The sequence below is a fragment of the Triticum aestivum genome, chromosome 7D (genome assembly GCF_018294505.1).
Source record: "Triticum aestivum cultivar Chinese Spring chromosome 7D, IWGSC CS RefSeq v2.1, whole genome shotgun sequence".
Classification (NCBI taxonomy): Eukaryota; Viridiplantae; Streptophyta; class Magnoliopsida; order Poales; family Poaceae; genus Triticum; species Triticum aestivum.
Genome location: NC_057814.1, coordinates 101,549,353 through 101,570,315, shown reverse-complemented (window position 1 = coordinate 101,570,315; position 20,963 = coordinate 101,549,353). Strand labels below are relative to the sequence as shown.

The 20,963-nt window shown below is 46.7% G+C and overlaps 1 protein-coding gene across 1 annotated transcript; it reads left to right on the top strand.

Moving 5' to 3' along the window:
• The first annotated feature begins 16,470 nt into the window (after positions 1–16,470).
• Positions 16,471–19,174, top strand: LOC123171019 (uncharacterized). Its single transcript, XM_044588696.1, has one exon. The coding sequence runs from the start codon at positions 16,531–16,533 to the stop codon at positions 18,841–18,843; it is 2,313 nt and encodes a 770-aa protein (XP_044444631.1). The 5' UTR covers positions 16,471–16,530; the 3' UTR covers positions 18,844–19,174.
• The last annotated feature ends 1,789 nt before the right edge of the window (positions 19,175–20,963 follow it).

Below are 20,963 nucleotides of genomic sequence, written 5' to 3'. Positions count from 1 at the left end.
TCGATTGTTCGCCTGGCCCAAAATGAAGCTCCATGTCCAACACTACATCAGGTGTTCCACATTCTGTCAGCAAGCAAAGCCGGACAGATCTGCTCAACCAGGACTATTGTTACCAATGCATGTTCCTAAGGAGCCTTAGGACTTGATTACCATGGATTTCATCAATGGCTTACCTCAGTCGGGAAAATCTAACAACCTTTGGGAGTTGGTGAATAAAAGGACACAGTAAGCCCACTTCTTGCCCGTTGCTCACCCCTATACAACAGCTAAAGTGGCCAAGTTATATATGCAACACATCAACAAACTTGACGGATTCTCCCGAGCAATCGTGTCCGACAGAGAGCCATTTTTGGCAGGAATTGTTCTAGCATGCAGGCACCGAGCTGCGTTTGAGCACATCCAATCATCCGCAGACGGATGGTCAAGCAGAGCACGTGAATCAGTGCGTTGAGACTTACCTACACTGTTTCACACATGCTTGTCCCCGTTGCTGGAGCTTTTGGATTCCTTTGGCACAATTTTGGCATAATTCTTCTCACCACTCGGCCATCGGAATGTCTCATTTTAAGGCGCTCTTTGGTTATGAACCGAAATAGTGGGGGATCACAACCACTAACTCATGTTCAGTTCCATCTTTAGAGGCGTGGCTTGAGGAGCACACGGTCATGTCGGATTTGAATCAACATGACCCCCATCGTGCTCGACAATGCATGAAGAGTAACACAGATAAGCATCGCTCATTCCGGGAATTTGGGGTGCATGGCAGTGTCTCTGAAACTTCAACCATATGTTCAGTCTTCATGGCGCCGTGGGAAAACCATAAATTGTCATTCAAGTTCTATGGCCCTTACCCAAGAAGATCAACGCAGTTGCCTACAAGCACTAGTAGAAAAAGGGTCAAATGTCAAGCACATTAGTGCCGGTTTGCTTTTGAGCCGGCACTAATGTGTGCATTAGTGCCAGTTCCAACGGCTAGCCGGCCGCTTTCATTAGTACCGGTTCGTGCCACGGACCGGTACTAAAGTGAGTAGTGGCAGGATGTTGTCAGTCCGGGGCCCCTCCAGCACCTTTAGTACCGGTTCGTCGCACGAACCGGTGCTAAAGGTCGTCCTACATAAACCCTTCGTCCACCCGAGCTCGCTCTGTTCTTCCCCTTTCCCCTCTCCTCTCTGTTCTTCCCCTCTTCCTCTCGAGCTCATCACACATTTTGCCCAAAATTTGTCAAGATTTGAAGGCCCCCATCCATTCAAATGATCACAAAGGTTAGCAACTTTGTCCTTTCATCTCTCATTGCTAGATTAGCTCTTGCAATGCTTTGTATAGTGATTAATTTATGAGTTTAGTAATTTGGGAGGAAATATATGTGCTAGTATTTGATTTATATGCAATTTGAGGTCAAAAATAACACTTAGTTTGCATATGTAGGTGTGGTTTACTTAGTGCCTTCTAAATCTCCGTCGTAACCACAGTCGATCGCCCGCACCGTTCCGTCGCCGGCACCACCTTGTGGTGAGCCTCTTGTTCATGAATGTTTTACATTACCAAATTGATGTTTGTGTGATTTGGATATATAGTTACCGTATAATTATCTTACCCGTACGTTGTTTGTTATACATAGTGCCATGGTTTTGATATCCGTCCCCGTCGGACCTCGTCCTTGTTATGATTCGGATGTGGTATATTCTCTTTTAAAACTAGTTGTTGCATTTCGTGTTTATGACAAATTATGCCCATCAAGTTGACATAGATATTTTTGTCTAGGAGGTTTGTGAACCGGAAATTCCAACCGACCCTATTGTCGAGAGGTTAAATTTAGTTGAAAGAGAAAACGAGTATTTGAAAGAAAAATTGAAAAGAATTGAGGGGGAGAAGATGGAATTGGAGTTGCATGTTGCCGATGTCGTCGATGATCACAAGATCAAGATGGAGAAAATGCGCTTGAAGATTAGAAAGATTAGAAAATATGCCATTGATAGTGAGGCTTGGTGTCATTCTGCTGTTGGATCAATTGTTACCTTAGTTGCGATCTTGACCTCATTTGTTGTTGCATTTAAATTCTTTAGTTAGAGAGTTATTTGTTTGTTGCATTTAAGTCTTGTATGAACTTTATGTATGAACTTGTATTAATTTGGTCTTTTCGGTGTTGTGTAATGAAGATGAGCCGACAATGGATGTACGATGACCGATGCTCTCCCGAGTTCATTAATGGCGTGCAAACTTTTTTGCTTGCGGCTGAGGCAAACAAGCGGGCGGATGGTTTTATGCCTTGTCCATGTTTAGTCTGTAAGAATGATCACAATTACTCTACGTCAAGAACCATTCACGTCCACCTGTTTAAGTCCGGTTTCATGCCCCACTATAATGTTTGGACCAAGCACGGAGAAAGAGGGGTTATGATGGAAGACAATGAAGAAGAAGAGGACGATGACAACTATCCTGGCCATGGGTTCCCTGAATACGATGATACAACAATGGGGGAAGAAGCCGAGCCGGCAATGCAGGCAGAAGCTGAAGAAGAGGCATCAGATTTGCCCGCTGATGATCTAGGTCGGGCCATTGCCGATGCAAAGAGAAACTGTGCAAGTGATTTGGAGAAGAAGAAGTTGCAGCGCATGTTAGAGGATCACAAGAAATTGTTGTACCCGAATTGCGAAGCTGACAAGAAAAAGTTGGGCACCACACTGGAATTGCTGCAATGGAAGGCAGAGAATGGTGTATCTGACAAGGGATTTGGAAAGTTGCTGGTAATGATAAAGAATATGCTTCCAAAGGACAACGAATTGCCCGAGAGTACGTACGAAGCAAAGAAGGCTGTCTGCCCTCTAGGGTTAGAGGTGCAGAAGGTACATGCATGCCCTAATGACTGCATCCTCTACCGCGGTGAGTACGAGGATTTGAACGCTTGCCCGGTATGCAGTGCATTGCGCTATAAGATCAGGCGCGATGACCCTGGTGATGTCAAGGGCGAGCGCCCCAGGAAGAAGATTCCTGCCAAGGCGATGTGGTATGCTCCTATAATACCACGGTTGAAACGTTTGTTCCAAAACAAAGAGCATGCCAAGGCGATGCGATGGCACAGAGAAGACCGTAAGAAAGACGGAAAGTTGAGAGTACCCGCTGACGGGTCGTAGTGGAGAAAAATCGAGAGAAAGTACGGGAAGGAGTTTGCAGATGACGCAAGGAACGTATGGTTTGGTCTAAGCGCAGATGGCATTAATCCTTTTGGGGAGCAGAGCAGCAACCATAGCACCTGGCCTGTGACTCTATGTTTATATAACCTTCCTCCTTGGTTATGCATGAAGTGGAAGTTCATTATGATGCCAGTGCTCATCCAAGGCCCTAAGCAACCCGGCAACGACATTGATGTGTACCTAAGGCCATTAGTTGAAAAACTCTTACAGTTGTGGAATGGAACAGGTGTACGTGCGTGGGATGAGCACATGGGGAAGAATTTGACCTAAAGGCCTTGCTGTTCGTGACCATCAATGATTGGCCTGCTCTCAGTAACCTTTCAGGACAGACAAACAAGGGATACCGCGCATGCACGCACTGTTTGGATGATAACGACAGTATATATTTGGACAATTGTAGGAAGAATGTGTACCTAGGACATCGTCGATTTCTTCTGAGCAGGCATCCCGTAAGAAAGAAAGGCAAGCATTTCAAAGGTGAGGCGGATCACCGGACGAAGCCTCGCCACCGTACTGGTGCTGATGTACATGATATGGTCAAGGATTTGAAGGTAGTCTTTGGAAAGGGTCCTGGCGGACAACCTGTTCCGAATGACGCTGACGGACGCGCACCCATGTGGAAGAAGAAATCTATATTTTGGGACCTGCCCTATTGGAAAGACCTAGAGGTCCGCTCTACAATCGACGTGATGCACGTGACGAAGGATCTTTGCGTGACCCTGCTTGGCTTCTTGGGCGTGTATGGGAAGACAAAAGATACACCCGAGGCACCGGGAGGACCAACAACGTATGCATGGAAAAGACGGCATACATCGGGGTCATGCCAGCTACGCTCTTACCAAAGAAGAGAAGGAAATCTTCTTTGAATGCCTGCTCAGTATTAAGGTATCGTCTGGCTTCTCGTCGAATATAAAGGGAATAATAAACATGGCAGAGAAAAAGTCCCAGAACCTAAAGTCTCATGACCGCCACATGATTATGACGCAACTGCTTCCGGTTGCATTGAGGGGGCTTCTACCGGATAACGTTCGATTAGCCATTGTGAAGCTATGTGCATTCCTCAATGTAATCTCTCAGAAGGTAATCGATCCAGAAATCATACCAAGGTTAGAGAATGATTTGGTGCAATGTCTTGTCAGTTTCGAGTTGGTGTTCCCACCATCCTTCTTCAACATCATAACGCACGTCCTAGTTCACCTATGCGAAGAGATTAACATTTTGGGTCCTGTATTTCTACACAATATGTTCTCCTTTGAGAGGTTCATGGGAGTCTTAAAGAAATATGTTCATAACCGTGCTAGGCCAGAAGGAAGCATCTCCAAGGGCCATGAAAATGAGGAGGTCATTGAGTTTTGTATTGACTTTATTCCTGACCTTAAGCCGATTGGTGTTCCTGAATCGCGGCATAAGGGCAAACTGGATGGAAAAGGCACGCTAGGAGGGAATCAAAAAATATGTATGGACGGACATTCTCTCACTGAAGCACACTACACAGTTCTACAGAATTCCGCCTTGGTGGCTCCGTATATGGACGAACACAAGAATTTTCTACGCTCCAAACACCCGGAGCGGTCTGATGACTGGATTACATGTGAACAAACCAGGAGTTTCGCCGGCTGGTTGCAGACACGTACCATGCATGACGCCTCTATTAAAGATGACCTGTACTCGATGTCCCAGTTACCATCTTCGAATATAATGACTTTCAAAGGGTACGAGATAAATGGTAATACATTTTACACGATCGCCCAAGATAAGAAGAGCACCAACCAAAACAGTGGTGTCCGCTTTGACGCAAAAACCAAGACGGGAAAGGAAACATATTATGGTTACATAGAGGACATATGGGAACTTGACTATGGACGTGGTTTGAAGGTCCCTTTGTTTCGGTGAAAATGGGTCAATATGACACGAGGCGGGGTAACGGAAGACCCGTAGTAAGGAATGACAACAGTGGATCTCAACAATCTTGCGTATGCAGACGAACCATTCGTCCTAGCCAATGATGTGGCACAGGTTTTCTATGTGAAGGACATGTCTACCAAGCCGAGAAAAAGAAAAGATAAGGAAGCGAATGCATCATACGATGAGCCAAAGCGCCACATAGTTCTTTCTGGGAAGAGAAACATCGTGGGAGTGGATGACAAGACAGACATGTCAGAAGATTATGAAAAGTTTGATGAAATTGACCCGAGCATCCAGTTAAATGATGAAGATTTTCCATGGCTACGGCGCAAAGGGACACACGCGAAGAAAAAGTTTCACACCCAAATATCTGGGATGTGATCGGCTTCACTATCATCACTTTGTTCTGTGTTTCACACCCAGGAGGGAATCTCTGTAATAGTTATGGTAGTTATGTGTTTTGGCATTTGAAGCGCGAAGAAATTTTATGTGCAAACAAATTCTTTCATGCATTTACTGATTTTTTCAGCTAAATGACCCTGAAATTGAAAAGCATTTTAAATGAACTCAGAAAAGGTTGAAAGTTGGCATGGTATCATAATTTCACCCACATAGTATGTGCAAAAAAATAGAGAGGGTTACCGCAAAAACTGGATGCACTTCGTGTACAAAATGGACAATCTCTTTCGAAGTATCAGGGTTTCGGACGAAAACTCATCCGTTACAAATGCATTTCATTTTTTAAATAACCTAAGCATTACCAAATTGAATATAATGATAAAACACACTAATATTAAACATAAAAAAAAGAATCACTGAAAAATCTATTTTCAAAGTTAAGTTATTCACAAACTAGTGATTCACATAAATTTCAAATAATTCAAAATGTAAACTATTCAAATTTGTAAACTACCGGCACTAATAGAAAGTTTGTAATTTTTTGTACCTAAAGCAAAAATATTCACAAAGAAACTCTAAATACAGAAAAAACAACTCAAAAATAAATAAAACAAAAATAAATAAAGCAAAAAAAAAGAAAATAAAAAAGCACGCCTACTGCGCCACAGCGGCCTGCATACGACTAGAAACCCAACATGTTGTTGGGCCAGGATGCAGGCCCGCAAAGGCCCAGTAGGCCCACAGGGCAGCACAGAACATTTAGGCCCAGTAGGCCTGCTTGGAGAGGAGCTCGAGAGAGCTACCGCACTGGGGCTTATAAACCAGTGCGGACGCCCCTCGGCTAGCGAGGTGGGACTAAACATGACGCACCGCACCTGCGCCAGCGCACCACCTTTAGTACCGGGTGGTGGCTCAAACCGGTATTAAAGGGTGGGTCTTTAGTACCGGTTGGAGCCACCACCCGATACTAAAGGTGGGCGCTTCCCGCCGCTTGGCCTGGCCAAAATTGACCTTTAGTACCGGTTGGTCGCTCCAACCGGTACTAAAGGCCCATCCTATATAAGAAAACACTTCAAAAAATTCAGTTTCTCATCTGCTTCTTCTCCTCTGCCCCGTCGCCCGCCGCCCCCGTCGCCACCCCTCGTCGACGCCCCCGTCGCCGCCCCGTCCCCGTCGTCGCCGCCCCTTCCCCGTCCCCGTCGTCGCCGTGCCGCGCCCCGTCGTCCCCGCCCGGCCCGTCCCCGTCCCGTCGTTACCGCCCCGTCCCCATCCCCGTCGTCGCCGCCCGTTGACGTCCCCATCGCCGCCCCCCGTCGCCTCGCCTCGCCGGTGAGCTACTGCCCCGGCCGCCATGTCCACACACACACACATTGTTTTTTAGTTTTTTAGTTATAGAAAATTTTCTGTTTTTAGTAATAGAAATATTTATAGAAATGTTAGAAATTTTTCTGTTTTTTAGTTATAGAAATATTAGAAATGTTAGTTATATAGAAATGTTATAATTTTTTCTGTTTTTAAGTTATAGAAATATTTATAGAAACGTTAGCAATTTTTGTGTTTTTTAGTTATAGAAATATTAGAAATGTTAGTTATATATATAGAAATTTTAGAAATTTTAGAATTAGTTTTAGTTAGATGAATTAGATTAATGTCAAATTGTTAGAATTAGCATATAGAATTTTAGTTATCACAATCCAATCATTTAAAAAATGTTACGTTTTGCGGGTATATAGTATTTGTTCTCGACGATGCCCGGCCCGCATCCTCGCCGTCGACCCGTTCGCGACGACGCCCGGCTGACCCATGTCCGGGATTGGGCTCCGCCGGGCTGGCACTGAGGTGCTACCTGGAGGGGCGCGCCGCTTGGTGAGGAACCCGGCCTCGGGTCCCGTCGTCGACCCTGATCTCCTTTGGCGGCGTTCGCATGGGCCACATTCGGTGCAGAGGGAGCCGGCCCCGCCGGAGGTGGTGCGTCGTCGTGTCAGGGAGGAGGACGAGCACGTCCATCGCTACATGGCTGCTATGGACGTCAGGTTCTCCAATACCTGGCAGGTTCTTTGGGCAGATGACCGGAGATATGATCCTGTGATGGCTCCTTGTCTTTGGGTGTCCACCGCCCGCGGCCCAGGATCTGCAAGTGGCCTAGATTCTTCTATAGTATTCGATCTTTATTAGCTACCTAGCCAGTGATGTATTCGAGATTATATATTATTCGAGATGATGTATTCGAGATTATATATTATTCGAGACGATGCATATTATGTACTATATGATTCAGTTTTTCCTTATTGATTGCATCCATGCATTGTAATTTGAATATTAAATTGTTTTATATTTCTTCTGTATTAGTTAAATAAAAGCTATGGCGGACAATACCGGCAGAGAGGGAGAAGAGGCCCTATTCGAGATCATACGCAGCCCTAACAGGCCAGATGATCTGAATGAAGCAAATGACGGCTCCCAATATCTGAACAATACCGGGGAGGGTGATGATAAGATATTCGATCTCGACGACCGAGCTGATGAAGTCATGAACTATGATTATGATTATGATGACGCAGACAATGATTATGATGACGAATACAATGTTGATCTTGAAATAACAAAGACTACCGGCGAGGTATATTTATATAGTATGGGAAATTGCATTTTTACCCCTAGTTCGTTCCTACCCACGGGTTTTGCCCTTACTTTTCGAGCTTGCTTAGTTTTGCCCTTACTTTTTCCATCGTGGTCCCTCGAATGCCCTTTGACCGTTTGACCAAAACTTTGAAAATTCATAACTAATTCATATGAACTCAGAAAAATGCAAATAAGATATCAAAATGTTCAGATAAACATTACCTTTATGTGCATATCATTTGCATTCAGGACAAAAGCACCCTTTAAACTATCTGAGGTAATTAACGTTATTAACATTATTAAAAATAAAAAGGTATAAACAATATTTTTTTCATGAATAAAAATTACATGCAAATGTAGGTGATGTTTTCTGAACATCCCAATATCTTATTTGCATTTTTCTGAGTTCGTATCAACTTGTTATGAAGTTTCCAAATAATGGTCAAAGTCGTTAGAACATTCTTAACAAGATGATACAAACTCAGAAAAATGCAAATAAGATATCTGGATGTTCAGAAAACATCACCTACATTTGCATATAATTTTTATTCATGAAAAATATTGTTTATACCTTTTTATTTTAAATGATGTTAATAACGTTAACTACCTCAGATAGTTTAAAGGGTGCTTTTTTCCTGAATGCAAATGATATGCACATAAAGGTAATGTTTATCTAAACATTTTGATATCTTATTTTCATTTTTCTGAGTTCATATGAATTAGTTATGAATTTTCAAAGTTTTGGTCAAACGGTCAAAGGGCATTCGAGGGACCACGACGGAAAAAGTAAGGGCAAAACTGAGCAAGCTCAAAAAGTAAGGGCAAAACCCGTGGGTTGGAACCAACTAGGGGTAAAAATGCAATTGTCCCATTTATATAAGCAGGCATCTAGTGATCATCACATGTTTTTTTTATTTGAAGATATATTAACGAATCGATCTTTCTTCTTTCAGCCCTCCGGATCGAGCAAATCTGCTTCTACAGACAGCAGGACAAAGCGCGGCCCGGGCAAAAAGTTGAAGGAGGGTGTAAAGTACAACATCGATTCCATCAAAGCTAGTGGCGAACCCCTCACGCCTAAGAACATTGCGAACAAGTTCGTTCGTCAGTGCGGAGTTCTTGTGAAGGACCAACTCCCGATCTACATTCAAGAATGGAAAGAGCCAAAACTAAACGCCCAGATGTTACTTGGGTCGACGATAGAGCAAAACAAAAGCTTTGGGAATCTCTGATGGAACATTTCACCCTACCAGATTATTTCACTGATGCAGATGTGCGGAAAGTCAAGGTCGCTGCTCTTAAGAAGATGGCAATTGCATTCAACACCCACAAGAAAACTGTATGGGCCAACTACCTCGCTGCAGAAAGGAAGACTCCAGAATTCAAGGGAACACTGGAGAAGCAAAGAGAACACTGGCCCGCTTTCGTGAAATTCAATGAATCAGAATTATCTAAGGAACGGTCGAGAAAAAACAAGGCCAATGCCGCAAAAATAGACGCAGTTCCATAGGCTGGGTCCAGGTGGCTACGCGGTGGCAATGCCTAAGTGGGATAAGTCTGAGCAAGAGATGGAGGATGCAGGGGTCACTCCGGTTACTAGGAGTTGCCCCCCCAGGTGCAGAACTTGGTTCTATGCGCATGGGGGGGCGTTGGACCCGAAGACAGGCCTGGTTTCGAAGAAGGCAAGTCTAAAAGGAGCAGAACAAAAGTTACTTGATGCAATAGAAGATGCTCGAAAGGGGGTGTTCACGCCCAACAGAGAGAACGACGAGCTTACGCGCGCCCTGGGAAATCCTGAACACCCGGGAAGAACACGAGGCAAGGGCGTTATTCCCTAGTATGAGGGCTTTTCGGAATGGAACGACGACTACAGGACCTGTGCAAGAAAGAAGATGGAGGAGGAGAAGAAGAGGAAGCTGGAGGAGGAGCACAGGAAGCAGGACGCGGAACGCCTTCAAGGCCTAGAAGCAAGGCACGCGGACTTGGCACTCAAATTCCAGCAGCAGCAGATCGACTCACTTAGCCAGGAAAGGGGGTCTCAGCAGCGGCAGCAGCAAGCGGATGATCATCCAGCATTGGATAGCACCGTCCCATTCATGCCGAGAAGCAGCGTTGGTTCCGCCCCGGGCGACGCACTGCTGGATACATACCCTGTGGACGACATCATAGAGAACACTAACTGTGAGCTACACTTCAAAATGAAGAACATATCCATGAAGGTGGCGGACGCCGTTGCTTTTACAATTACCCCTAAAGCAACCTTCCATTGCGCCCCGATTCCAGCGGGCTATGCTCGTGTCTTGGTTGATGTGCTGGTGGACCCATATTTGGGGCTAGAGCTTGACATTCCTGGAGGTGACGACGAGCACACACTGGGAGAGGCCATACATCGTATCATCCTATGGAGAAAGGATCGCATCATCTTTCGAAGTCCACCGACACCGCGTCTGCCAACTCCTCCTCGAAGTCCGCCACCGTGTCAGCAGACTCCCGCTCCTCCAAGTCCACGAACGTGTGAGCAGACTCCTGCTTCAAGTCCGGCACAGCGTCAGGCCACTCCTCATGTTTCAAGTCCGACACCGTGTCAGGCCACACCTCCTGCTTCAAGTCCGGCACAGCGTCAGGCCACACCTCCTGCTTCAAGTCCGACACCGTGTCAGGCCACACCTCCTGCTTCAAGTCCGGCACAGCGTCAGGCCACTCCTCCTGCTCCAACTAAGCCACGTCAGCCGTCTCCGCCGCCTAAGCAATCGCAGAAGAGACACGCCGCAGCTATGGTGCGTAGCGGTACGAGTCGAGGTAGTACAGGAAGTACAGGCGGAGACAAGCGATATAAATATGGTCCAAGCAGCCTCGCTCCTCTTCCTCAGAGGCCTTACGACATGACCGAGGAGCAAAACGATGCAATAGTGCGGGCCGAAGTGGACGCTCATTTTGGACCGAAACCGGCAACGCCGCCGAGGGAGAAAGTGCCTGAGGAAAAGATTGACCACTTCATTCGTATGGCTAGACCACCAGCTCCCAAGCCTGTTGACTCAGACTATGAGCGCCAAATCAGGAAGGCACATCGAGCACGACTACAGAAAGAAGCGAGCTCGAGCTCGAGCCAACAAGCAGCTGTCAAAAAATGCGGGAAAACCGTTCCCCAGCTGGGAGAACAGGCGGCGCAATCGACCCCCCCGCTTGTTGTGCCAACAACACATGAGAGTACGCGCGCCCAATATTATTGTGGGCAAACCGTTTACGTTCCCGAGCTGGGCGATGTGGTAATAACCGAGGAGCATATAATGCAGGCTGAAATGCTCAAGATCACTGTTGGACAACTCCTCGATATCGAGCCCATGTCTCCGCTTAGAGAGGAGGAAATAAAACGGAAATATGTCCGGGGCCAACCTTTGGTCGAGCCCGAGGAGGTCAAGAACCTCCCAACGAGAATGTATGAATTGCATGATTGGTACATGAAAATTACCAAGATTTCCAATCGAGAGTCCCTCATGGTGCAAGTCGAGGAAGATCATTACTTCAATAAGAAAGCTCTGTCCGTTGAGTATTCAGAACTATTTCAGTTATTCAATCAAGATGCACTCGACAAATCTATCGTCAGTTGCTATTGTCTGTAAGTGATTTCTTTCTGTAATTTAAGTCTCAAGCTAGCTCTAGTGCTCATTGATTGATCATTAATTACCTGTAATTATATATCCTCACTATATATTCTTTTCTGTGGTATTATGCAGGATGAAGATGTATGAAATGAAAAAAGCTGGACGCTATGGCATTGGGTTCATTGACCCAAATACCGTTAATGAATACACATGGAAATTGGAATGGTGTAGACAAGATGTAGAGAAAAACATGGTAGAGTTCTTGAAGCGCCTCAATAGCAATGAAGATATACTACTTCCTTACAACTTCGAGTGAGTCACACTGTCTTGTACTACAAATTCTGTTTTTGCTTACTAGCTAGATGTTAATAAGTGTATAGGGTTTAGGGTTATAGTTGATTAGTGTTATGCACATGCCCGCTTAATTTATACATGCAAACGTATGCGCATGCAGCTTCCATTGGATCTTGTTAGACATTAAAGTTGACGAAGGAAAGGTTGAAGTACTGGACTCACTACTTAAAAAAGATAGTGACTACAGCATCGTGAAGGGGATAGTCAACATGTAATTTCAATCATTATTAACTATATCTCGGCCTATTTAGTTCGTCATTTCCTGATACGAACTATTTTTAATAACCCCTTTATTAATTTTCTTTGCCGGCAGGCAGGGCTTGGGCAAAGTACATCAAGGTGACTCCAGGAAAATGGCGACAAAAGCTATGTTGGTATCGACCCAAGGTAAGTAATTAAGTAGTACTAGCTAGCTAGCTACCATCTCTTTAATTCTTGTTTCAATACCATTAATTAATTAACATGCTTGATTAATTATTATCTGATTAAATTCTATTCTCGTAAAGGCCCTGAAGCAAGCGTCGGGGACTGAAGTGTGTGCATACTACGTTTGCGAGAACATTCGCATGATGGCGTCCGAAAGGAGCAGATCTGATAGACAGGACTGGGTACGTTTGCCAGAACACTATTCACAAATCTTACATGATTGTCGATATCTAGTCACACAACTAATACACATGCATATTGATCTCCTTCTTAACAGTTCAAAGAGGTGCGGGACCAGCTCCTACCAGAGGAGCGCATACGAGCACTTCAAGAGAAAATAACGAGATTTTTGCTCGACCAGATCATAGATCCTAAAGGAGAATACTATTACCCGCTACCGCCCATGAACCACTTGTCATCATGCTCCGAAGGCAACAAGGCAACATGTAGGAGAAATTGTATATATATACATGTGTATGTGTGAATAATTAATGGTGGTTGTGAGACATTCGATTATATATATATATGATCGGTTCTACGAGAAAATCTATTTATATATATGCATAACGTGTACAATATGTAGTATCGTAAAATACCAGCAAACAAAAAAGAATTAAATGGAAAACACAAAATTAATGGAAAAATAAAAATTAAAACCAAACCCCCCCAAACATTTAGTACCGGTTGGTGCTACCAACCGGTACTAATGGTCTACCAGCACCCGGGCCTGGCTCGTGCCACGTGGTGGCACTTTAGCGCCGGTTCGTGCCGAACCGGTAGTAAGGGGGGGCTTTAGTCTCCACTCTTTAGTGCCGGTTGCAGAACCGGCACTAAAGGCCCTTACGAACCGGCGCTAAAACCCGGTTCTGCACTAGTGAAGTTGCAGCTCCAAGCACATGCTTCGATTCATCATGTTTTTCATGGTTCGCTGCTCCGCCGAGCCCTCCTCCGTGGTACGACTGTTACCCCTGATCTCCCCATCTTTACTGACATGCTTGCTATTCCCATGGAAATACTTCAAACTTGCTGGCGCGGAAGAACGATACTATGGTGGAGCAAGTGAAGGTGCGTTGGTCACTGGAGGCCGCCCTGGAAGACACCTGGGAAGACTGAGCTCCTCTCTTCGATCGCTTCCCTCAGCCCGGGGCTTGGGGTCAAGACGCCACTCAAGGAAGAGGGGATGTGAGCGTCCCTGTCACGACGGCCCTACATGCGGGTGAAGCCCAGCTCAGTGAGCAACGACCCAACCCCGTTTGCAATCCCAACCAACATTTCCTCCGGCCTGGGTGGGTGACAGCCTAGACCAGACCTACTTAAGGGCAGGACGCACTCACAAGCAAGATATCGAGAGGAGCAAGACATTGTACATGCTCACAAAATCGTTTAGTGTAAAACCGATAAGTTATTTCTCGCGTGTGAAAAAAACAAAATCTGATGTTAAAAAATGCTTTTCAGTAGACATCTCTCTGTCTTTTTTATACAAGCCACAAAAAATGTCGGTTTTCTTCGAAACTTGACGTGCACACATATAATGTCGAGATGTATGTGTCAAATTTTTGTTTGGAATTTTTTCACACTTTGAAAACTAAATCCAATGGCAGGAGCGCGCGCTCCCATGTGCCAAAGCGAACTTTTGATATGTAATATTGCTACTACTTCCGAGAGTAGAGTAGATCGAACTACTGTTACCCTATCACTGACTGAGAACACTAGAGGCTATCTGCGTGCATGGCGGCTGACCTAACACGTGAGACTTTGGAATATCATCATGGCCACGCAAAGGTTATAGGTTGGGATAGTAACAAAGCTGCAAACCTGCAATACTGCTAGACTGTGGACTTTGTCTTTTTCGTTTCCTTTTCCTTTTCTTTTCCTTCTTTTTCTTTGTGCCTTCGATTGGCGCCCAATCAGAATGGTAGCTAGAACTTCATCCGCAAAATAAAAAAAGAATGGTAGCTAGAACTTCAAATTGAAATGCTACTAGTACAACACTACTAAAGTGCATGCGTTTAGTAAACCTAAAGGGTTCCTAAATGTGTATCGAACATCTGAACAAGTTAATCCGACATGTACTAAGTTAATAGTAAGTACTACTAATAGTCAGTGGGAGGACCTAAAATCGTCTTCTCTGGATATCTTTTTTTCGCGCTCCACTCGGTTGCTCCCGTGGGCGACCAGGGAGCTAAACCCAGTCGCCGTCAACGCTCCATACTGCCGCCCCCTCCCCTCGCCGCTGCCAGGCAAACCCCGTGTGGCTGGGCGGCGGCGGGACTCTTATCCTCCTCCTTTCCGGGTCGAGCGGCACGGGCCGGTTGACTCTAAGGGAGCTCGGGCGCGTGGCTGCTCAGGGCAGCGCGACGAGGCAGCAGGGTGGCGGCGCTTGGCACGCAGCCTACCGACGGTGGGGGTGGTGCAACACTGCACATGAGCGGCCAGATGCTGCGCCGGCGCACGGGCAGGCGGCCAAGATCTGACATGCGGCGGAAGGGCTCGGTGGCAGGAGGCGGGTGTGCGCGACGACCTTCGGTCGCGCGGTCCGCATGGGGGCGGCTAGAGGCTGTAGTGGGCGCACGGGCGATTGCGTCCCAGATCTGGCGTGCGGGGGCGCGGGTCGAAGGCTGGAGGCTGGTGCGCGTGGCATACATTGGTCGCGCGGTCCACGGGGTGCTCCGACGTGCATGGATGATGGCCTTGGCTGGCTGGTTGGCTTGGCGTGGCAAATTTGGCGTCTTCGGTTGTCCAGTGCAGGCTACGATTGGGCACCGCGGTGCTCCTCGGGTTCGGGTGGTGCTCCCCACTCCCTGGCCGACATGGTGCTCGGCAGTTCGCGACAGCGATTGCTACGTCCGGTGGCCCTGCTCCTGGTCTGCCGTGGGTGGATCTGACATGGCTATTGCTGTTTTGGCCGCGGGTGGCCTCCGCGAGGTGCGGCTCGCTGCTCTGCGTCTCTTCATCGATGGATTGGCCTTGGTTTGGTGGTCTTGTCAACACCGGTGTGGGTTGTTGAGGTGGCGGTCAGAAGCTCGGGTGAAAACCCTGTCTTGGTCTTCGGCCTATGACCAGCGATGGTGATGCCTGCAGGCGTAGTGGACCTTCTTGGAGGCATCGCTGTCTTGCTTCCTCACCCCTCAAATGATAAAACTCAAAACTGAGAATTTGTTGATATCATCTAGAGCTACATTTTTCATATGCGAAGTATCTTTATCTGACATCATACTATAAGGATATAATTTTTTGTAAGGCACCAAGTCCTGTTACACGATTAATATGCTGCTGAAACCTTATATTATTTTTTAACATCTTAATGTTCTCAAATGAAAAAACTCAAAACTATAAAGGTACAGATATCATCGAGAGCTACATTTTTCATACAAAAATTTATCTTCATCGGAGATTTTATGAAAAAAATTACGTTTTTTAAGGTGGAGCCCTGCCGCTGACATGTGGGTTCCATCTATTAGATTCTATGTATAACAGGTGAGGTAAACGCTTGTTTAATTAGACTTGGATATAGACATGTTATAATTTCATAGAGTTAATTAAAAATGCATTTTAGGACCCTGGAGACCTAGACGACACCTTTATACATAGCTTTAAAGACCATAGGTGAATTTTACTCGCCATGTTTATCTACGCGACGGCAGCCGACAGCTTACTTCTGACTGAGACCACTATAGGATATGACTGCGTGCACTGCCCTAATACGTGAGACTTTGGAATATGATCATGGACACGCAAAGGTTAGAGGCCTGGGATAGTAACAAGGCTGCAATACAGCTAGCCTGTCGACTTTGTCTTTTTCGTTTCTTTTCCTTTTTCTTTTCCTTCTTTTCCTTTGTGCCTTTGATTGGCGCCCAATCAGAATGGTAGCTAAAGGGTTCCTAAATGTGTATCGAACATCTGAACAAGTCAAGCCGACATGTACTAATAAGTTAATAGTAGCACTAATCGTCAGTGGAAGCCGCGGCCATTGCGGACTACTAGACCTGTGCCCTTGCTTGCCGAAACACACAGAGAGAGAGAGAGAGAGAATGTTCGATGTGTGGAGTGCTGTGGGATGGTGGGACAGGTGGCAGCTGCGCATCCTGGTCCTCGGCAGCCTCGGCATTCAATGGTTTCTAATGGTGGCTGCCCCCATGCGCAAGTACACCGTCCGGCGCTCCTTCAGGCTATGCATATGGCTTGCATACATTAGTAGCGATGCTGTGGCCATCTATGCGCTGGCCACCCTCTTCAACCGTCACGCCAGGGCGACCAGCAGCAGCAGCAGCTGCGATGGCATTGCGCACAACAAGGCCAAGATCCTGGAGGTCCTATGGGCTCCTGTCCTGCTCATCCATCTCGGCGGGCAGGAGGAGCTGACCGCCTACACCATCGAAGACAACGAGCTGTGGACAAGGCACACCGTGACCCTAGTGTCCCAGGTCGCGGTTGCCATGTACGCCTTCTACAAGTCCTGGCCTAACCCCGGCGACTGGAAGCTATTGGCATCAGCGGTCCTGCTCTTCGTCATCGGGGTCGTCAGTTTCAGTGAGAAGCCATGGGCCCTCAAGAAAGCCAGCATTAATAGACTGGCGTCAGTGTCGGCGACCATACAAGGAACACAGAAGCGCACAAGATTGGCGGTGTACTTGGACGATCTCTTGTTCTCCGATTGGTACAACTGCTCCACCACCAAGTCCGGCGAGAAGAGTAGCCTGCTTGCAGGTGTGGGTTGGCACAACTGCTTCTCCTTCACCGAGTCGGCGACCAAGAAGCAGCAGACGGAGCCGGAGGCGGGTGAGGAGGATAATGTGGGCTTGTCGGACGGAGATAAAGTCTACATGGTGCTCTCAGACATGTCGCTCTCAGCTGCTGCCGATGACCTTGTACAACGAGGCAGAGCTCGAAATGTCCGGGACGTTCTTCGGCCTCTGAGCACCAAGGCGGAGAAGGAACTCAAGCGCTGGCTGCGTGGTGCGTTTGGGCTCATATATACCAGAGCCAATTTGGTTTTCACTCGCAAGTACCTGGTTTACCATGTGCTGGTGGTGCCCATCCTGCACATCGCCGCCCTCACGCTGTTTGCGATGAGCGGCAAGGATGGGTACAACCGCACGGACATGAAGATCACATACATCCTCCTGTGCCTCACCGCCGCGCTGGATGTTTTTGCGGTCTTCATCCGCCAGCTACTGTACCGGGCCATGTCTGCAAAGAGTGTCCCGGCGTTGTGCGAGACGGTACCAGGCTACAACCTCGTAGACGCGGTTCTCCGGCGGAGGCACAAGGACATTGGGTGGCTGGTCAAGTGCGCCACCCGCATGGGCTGCAAGGAGGAGTGCTTCGACTACTGTAAGTGCGAAGGCGGCGGTCAAGACTACACATTGTACAAGAATGTGTCGCAGATGGTCCTTGCAGATCTGGTGGATACAAAGGACCGCGACCTTGCCAATTACAGGGTCTTTACGGTGCCAGAAGAATCACTGCCGGTGGAGGATGCTGAGGCAGGTGCCGAGATAATGCAGCAGAGCAGCCCGGGAGTGGCCAATTGGGCTCTAAGTGAGGAGCTGCAGAGGGTGTGCGGCCCCAAGGTACGGGGCGCCCTGCGCGGGTCGTTCGACAGGAGCGTCCTCGTCTGGCACATCGCCACCGACCTCTGCTTCCGCATGGAAGATACTCCTCCCCCCAACTACGAGGAAGATCCACACTGGCTTCGCATCAAGTGCACGGAAGCAATATCCAGCTACATGGCCCGGCTGCTGAATTTCCACCCGGACATGCTGCTCACCGGCAGCAGGCAGCACCTGGTCAGTGAAGCCAAGGATGAATTCGAGTTCTTCTTGAACCTCGCCATGGTAGGTAACAGCGGCAAGCCTCTCAGCAAAGACGACCTGACCAACATCATCGATCACGGGCCGGAAAGGGAACGCTTCCGCATGCAGGTGCCCATCGGCATCGATAATGAAGCTCAAGACAAGGAGGTGATAAGATCTTTGTTCCACGTCCCCAAGGCATGCAGTCTCGCAAAGGAGCTGCTGAAACTTGAACCGCCGTCCACGCGCTGGAGGGTGATGTACCGGGTGTGGCTGGGCATGCTCTTCTACTCCGCCAGCATGTGCAGGGGATACCTGCACGCTAAGAGCTTGGGTGAAGGTGGTGAGTTCCTCTCCTACGTCTGGCTCGTCCTCTCGCTCAAGGGTGCCAAGACCCTGGCCGACAAGCTTCAGATGCTGAAGGGAGACGACGAGGAACCAACACCGGCCGACAAGCCTCAGATTCTGGAGGGACCGGAGCCGAGGAACCAACAGCCTGATCGATGCCCACAACTACCTGGTTTGGAAATCCCCCGTCCAGATGCTTGAATTGGATCGTCGATGCCATGATTTTGTGTATCAGTTCTACTGTTTGTTTGTTTGTTTAATTTCTAGCCGATGCAACTACTGCCCGGTTTGTTTGTTGCATTCCTTGCGTGGGCGTTCGCCCGCGGCTTAATAGGCTCAACCCCTGAGCCTGATTCAGTTTGTTTCATTTCTTGTCTTTGTGCGATGCTGGTGTCTCCTGCTGCATGTACCATTTCTACTCCCTCCGTTCCAAATTGTAGGTCGTTTTGACTTTTTTGTATGTCTACGTACATACAAACATCTATGCACCTAGAAAAGCTAAAACACCCTACAATTTGGGACCGGGGGAGTATATTTATACCTGTGATATTAGAACAATTTGAAAGATTTTTTATATCCTTCCTAATTTATAGAATTGTGGTAAAAAAAACTTCAACATGCTCTTTAATTTGTTATTCAAATATAGCGACCATCTATTCCGGATTTCTTTCTAGCCAAAGTGGAGAATAAGGTTACCCCACAAAAAGAAAAGAAAAGTGGAGAATAAGGTTGGCTTTCTAGAATACGCACAAGATATAGACAAAATATTGGAGGATACAAAGATATATAAAATGATGTTTACTCAAACAACTCTCTAAATAATGATTTGGAAAGTAATTTTGAGAAAGACTGTTGGAGGTGCTCTAGCATCTCCAATAGTTCCTAAAAAATTAATTGGTAAATCAGTGAATTTTACTAGTGGCTAAAAAAAGTTGGTAGCATATTTGTTAGGTTCCTCCAACTATTTCCAAAATCTTGCTCCTAAAATATAGAAGACAATTTTGTATCAGGACCCGGACTATTCAAATCACCTTGGTACTTTTATACTCCATTTTCTTTCTCTCCGGTATATTTGCATTGGGAACCCCGTCCTACTCTTTATTCTTTCTCACGTCCTTTCACCTTTATATTGGCTGATAGATACGCGCTCGTATATATATCCACACGATGGGGTCGGTTTTTCCAGGTGCGGAAAATATTGGGAGTTGATGAGATAGAGAGTTGTTGGAGAGTACTTTTTTTCCAATCTTACTAAAAAAAATCAAATTGGAAGTGAGTTTTAGAAACTCTTGGAGATATTCAGGGAGATAAAAATGCCCTCTTATTTTTTTTGGTCTCGCCTATGGCCTACCGGCTTATCTCTCACGTCCGTTTTTGTTTCCATCTGTCAGAACAGACATCACTTCTCCGGGCGTCGGAACCGAGACGAACACCCCTTTACCCGCATCAGCCTCAGCCCAATCTCACATGGCTCTGCTCGCTTGCATGGAACGTTTCGTGTGCTCACATTCATTCTTTCATTTTCTTGTTTTTACCACCGCTCGCTACGCTTTGGACAGGCATCCATTGTGGTTTTTTTTTTTTTAGAGAATTTCCCTATGTGACACTAGAAGATAGCCCAATCTATATCTATATGTATATCTATATCTATACCTATACCTAATAATAAAGGATGAAGGATTTCATAGTTCTCCATATGTCATTCCTTTATATCCGTTGATTATGTGTTAGCCATAAAGATTGACGGTCAAGATTTAAAAATAGATCTTCATAACAGTTCGCACCGGTTCAGACCAGAAAAAGGACAGACGTCTGGGTTTTCCTATTTAGATCGGCTTCAAGATTGAGTAATTTTACGCATAGATATTGAGCACGGACATTTGCCCTTCATCTTCTTTCCCTAATTCCTAATATTTACCACTGTATATACGTCAACGTTTGTTACCCTTACACTCAGAGTTCCATCTATTTAATTGTACACTGCGTGTCTGCGTCCTCAGCATCGCGTAGCTCGCCAATTGCAAAATTCCAATACAAGTATAGTCCTGCCTCGCTGAGGTCCATGTATTTTCTTCAGTTCATACGTACGAGAGTTACAATGAGGATCCACAAGCCGCATTAGAAATTAATTTCCTCCCCAAAGGGAAGTGACCGAAGGAAGGAATGGACCGATGGAAAAGTGAAGGAGGAAACGGATTGACGAGGCGAAGCGGCAAAGGGGCAGAAGTGCTGCTGGACGCGGTGGTGACCAGGGCGCCGGTGGGCCGGAGGAGGATGTACAGAGGAGAGAAGGGGTGCAAGGGAGAGAGAGAGGCCATGGA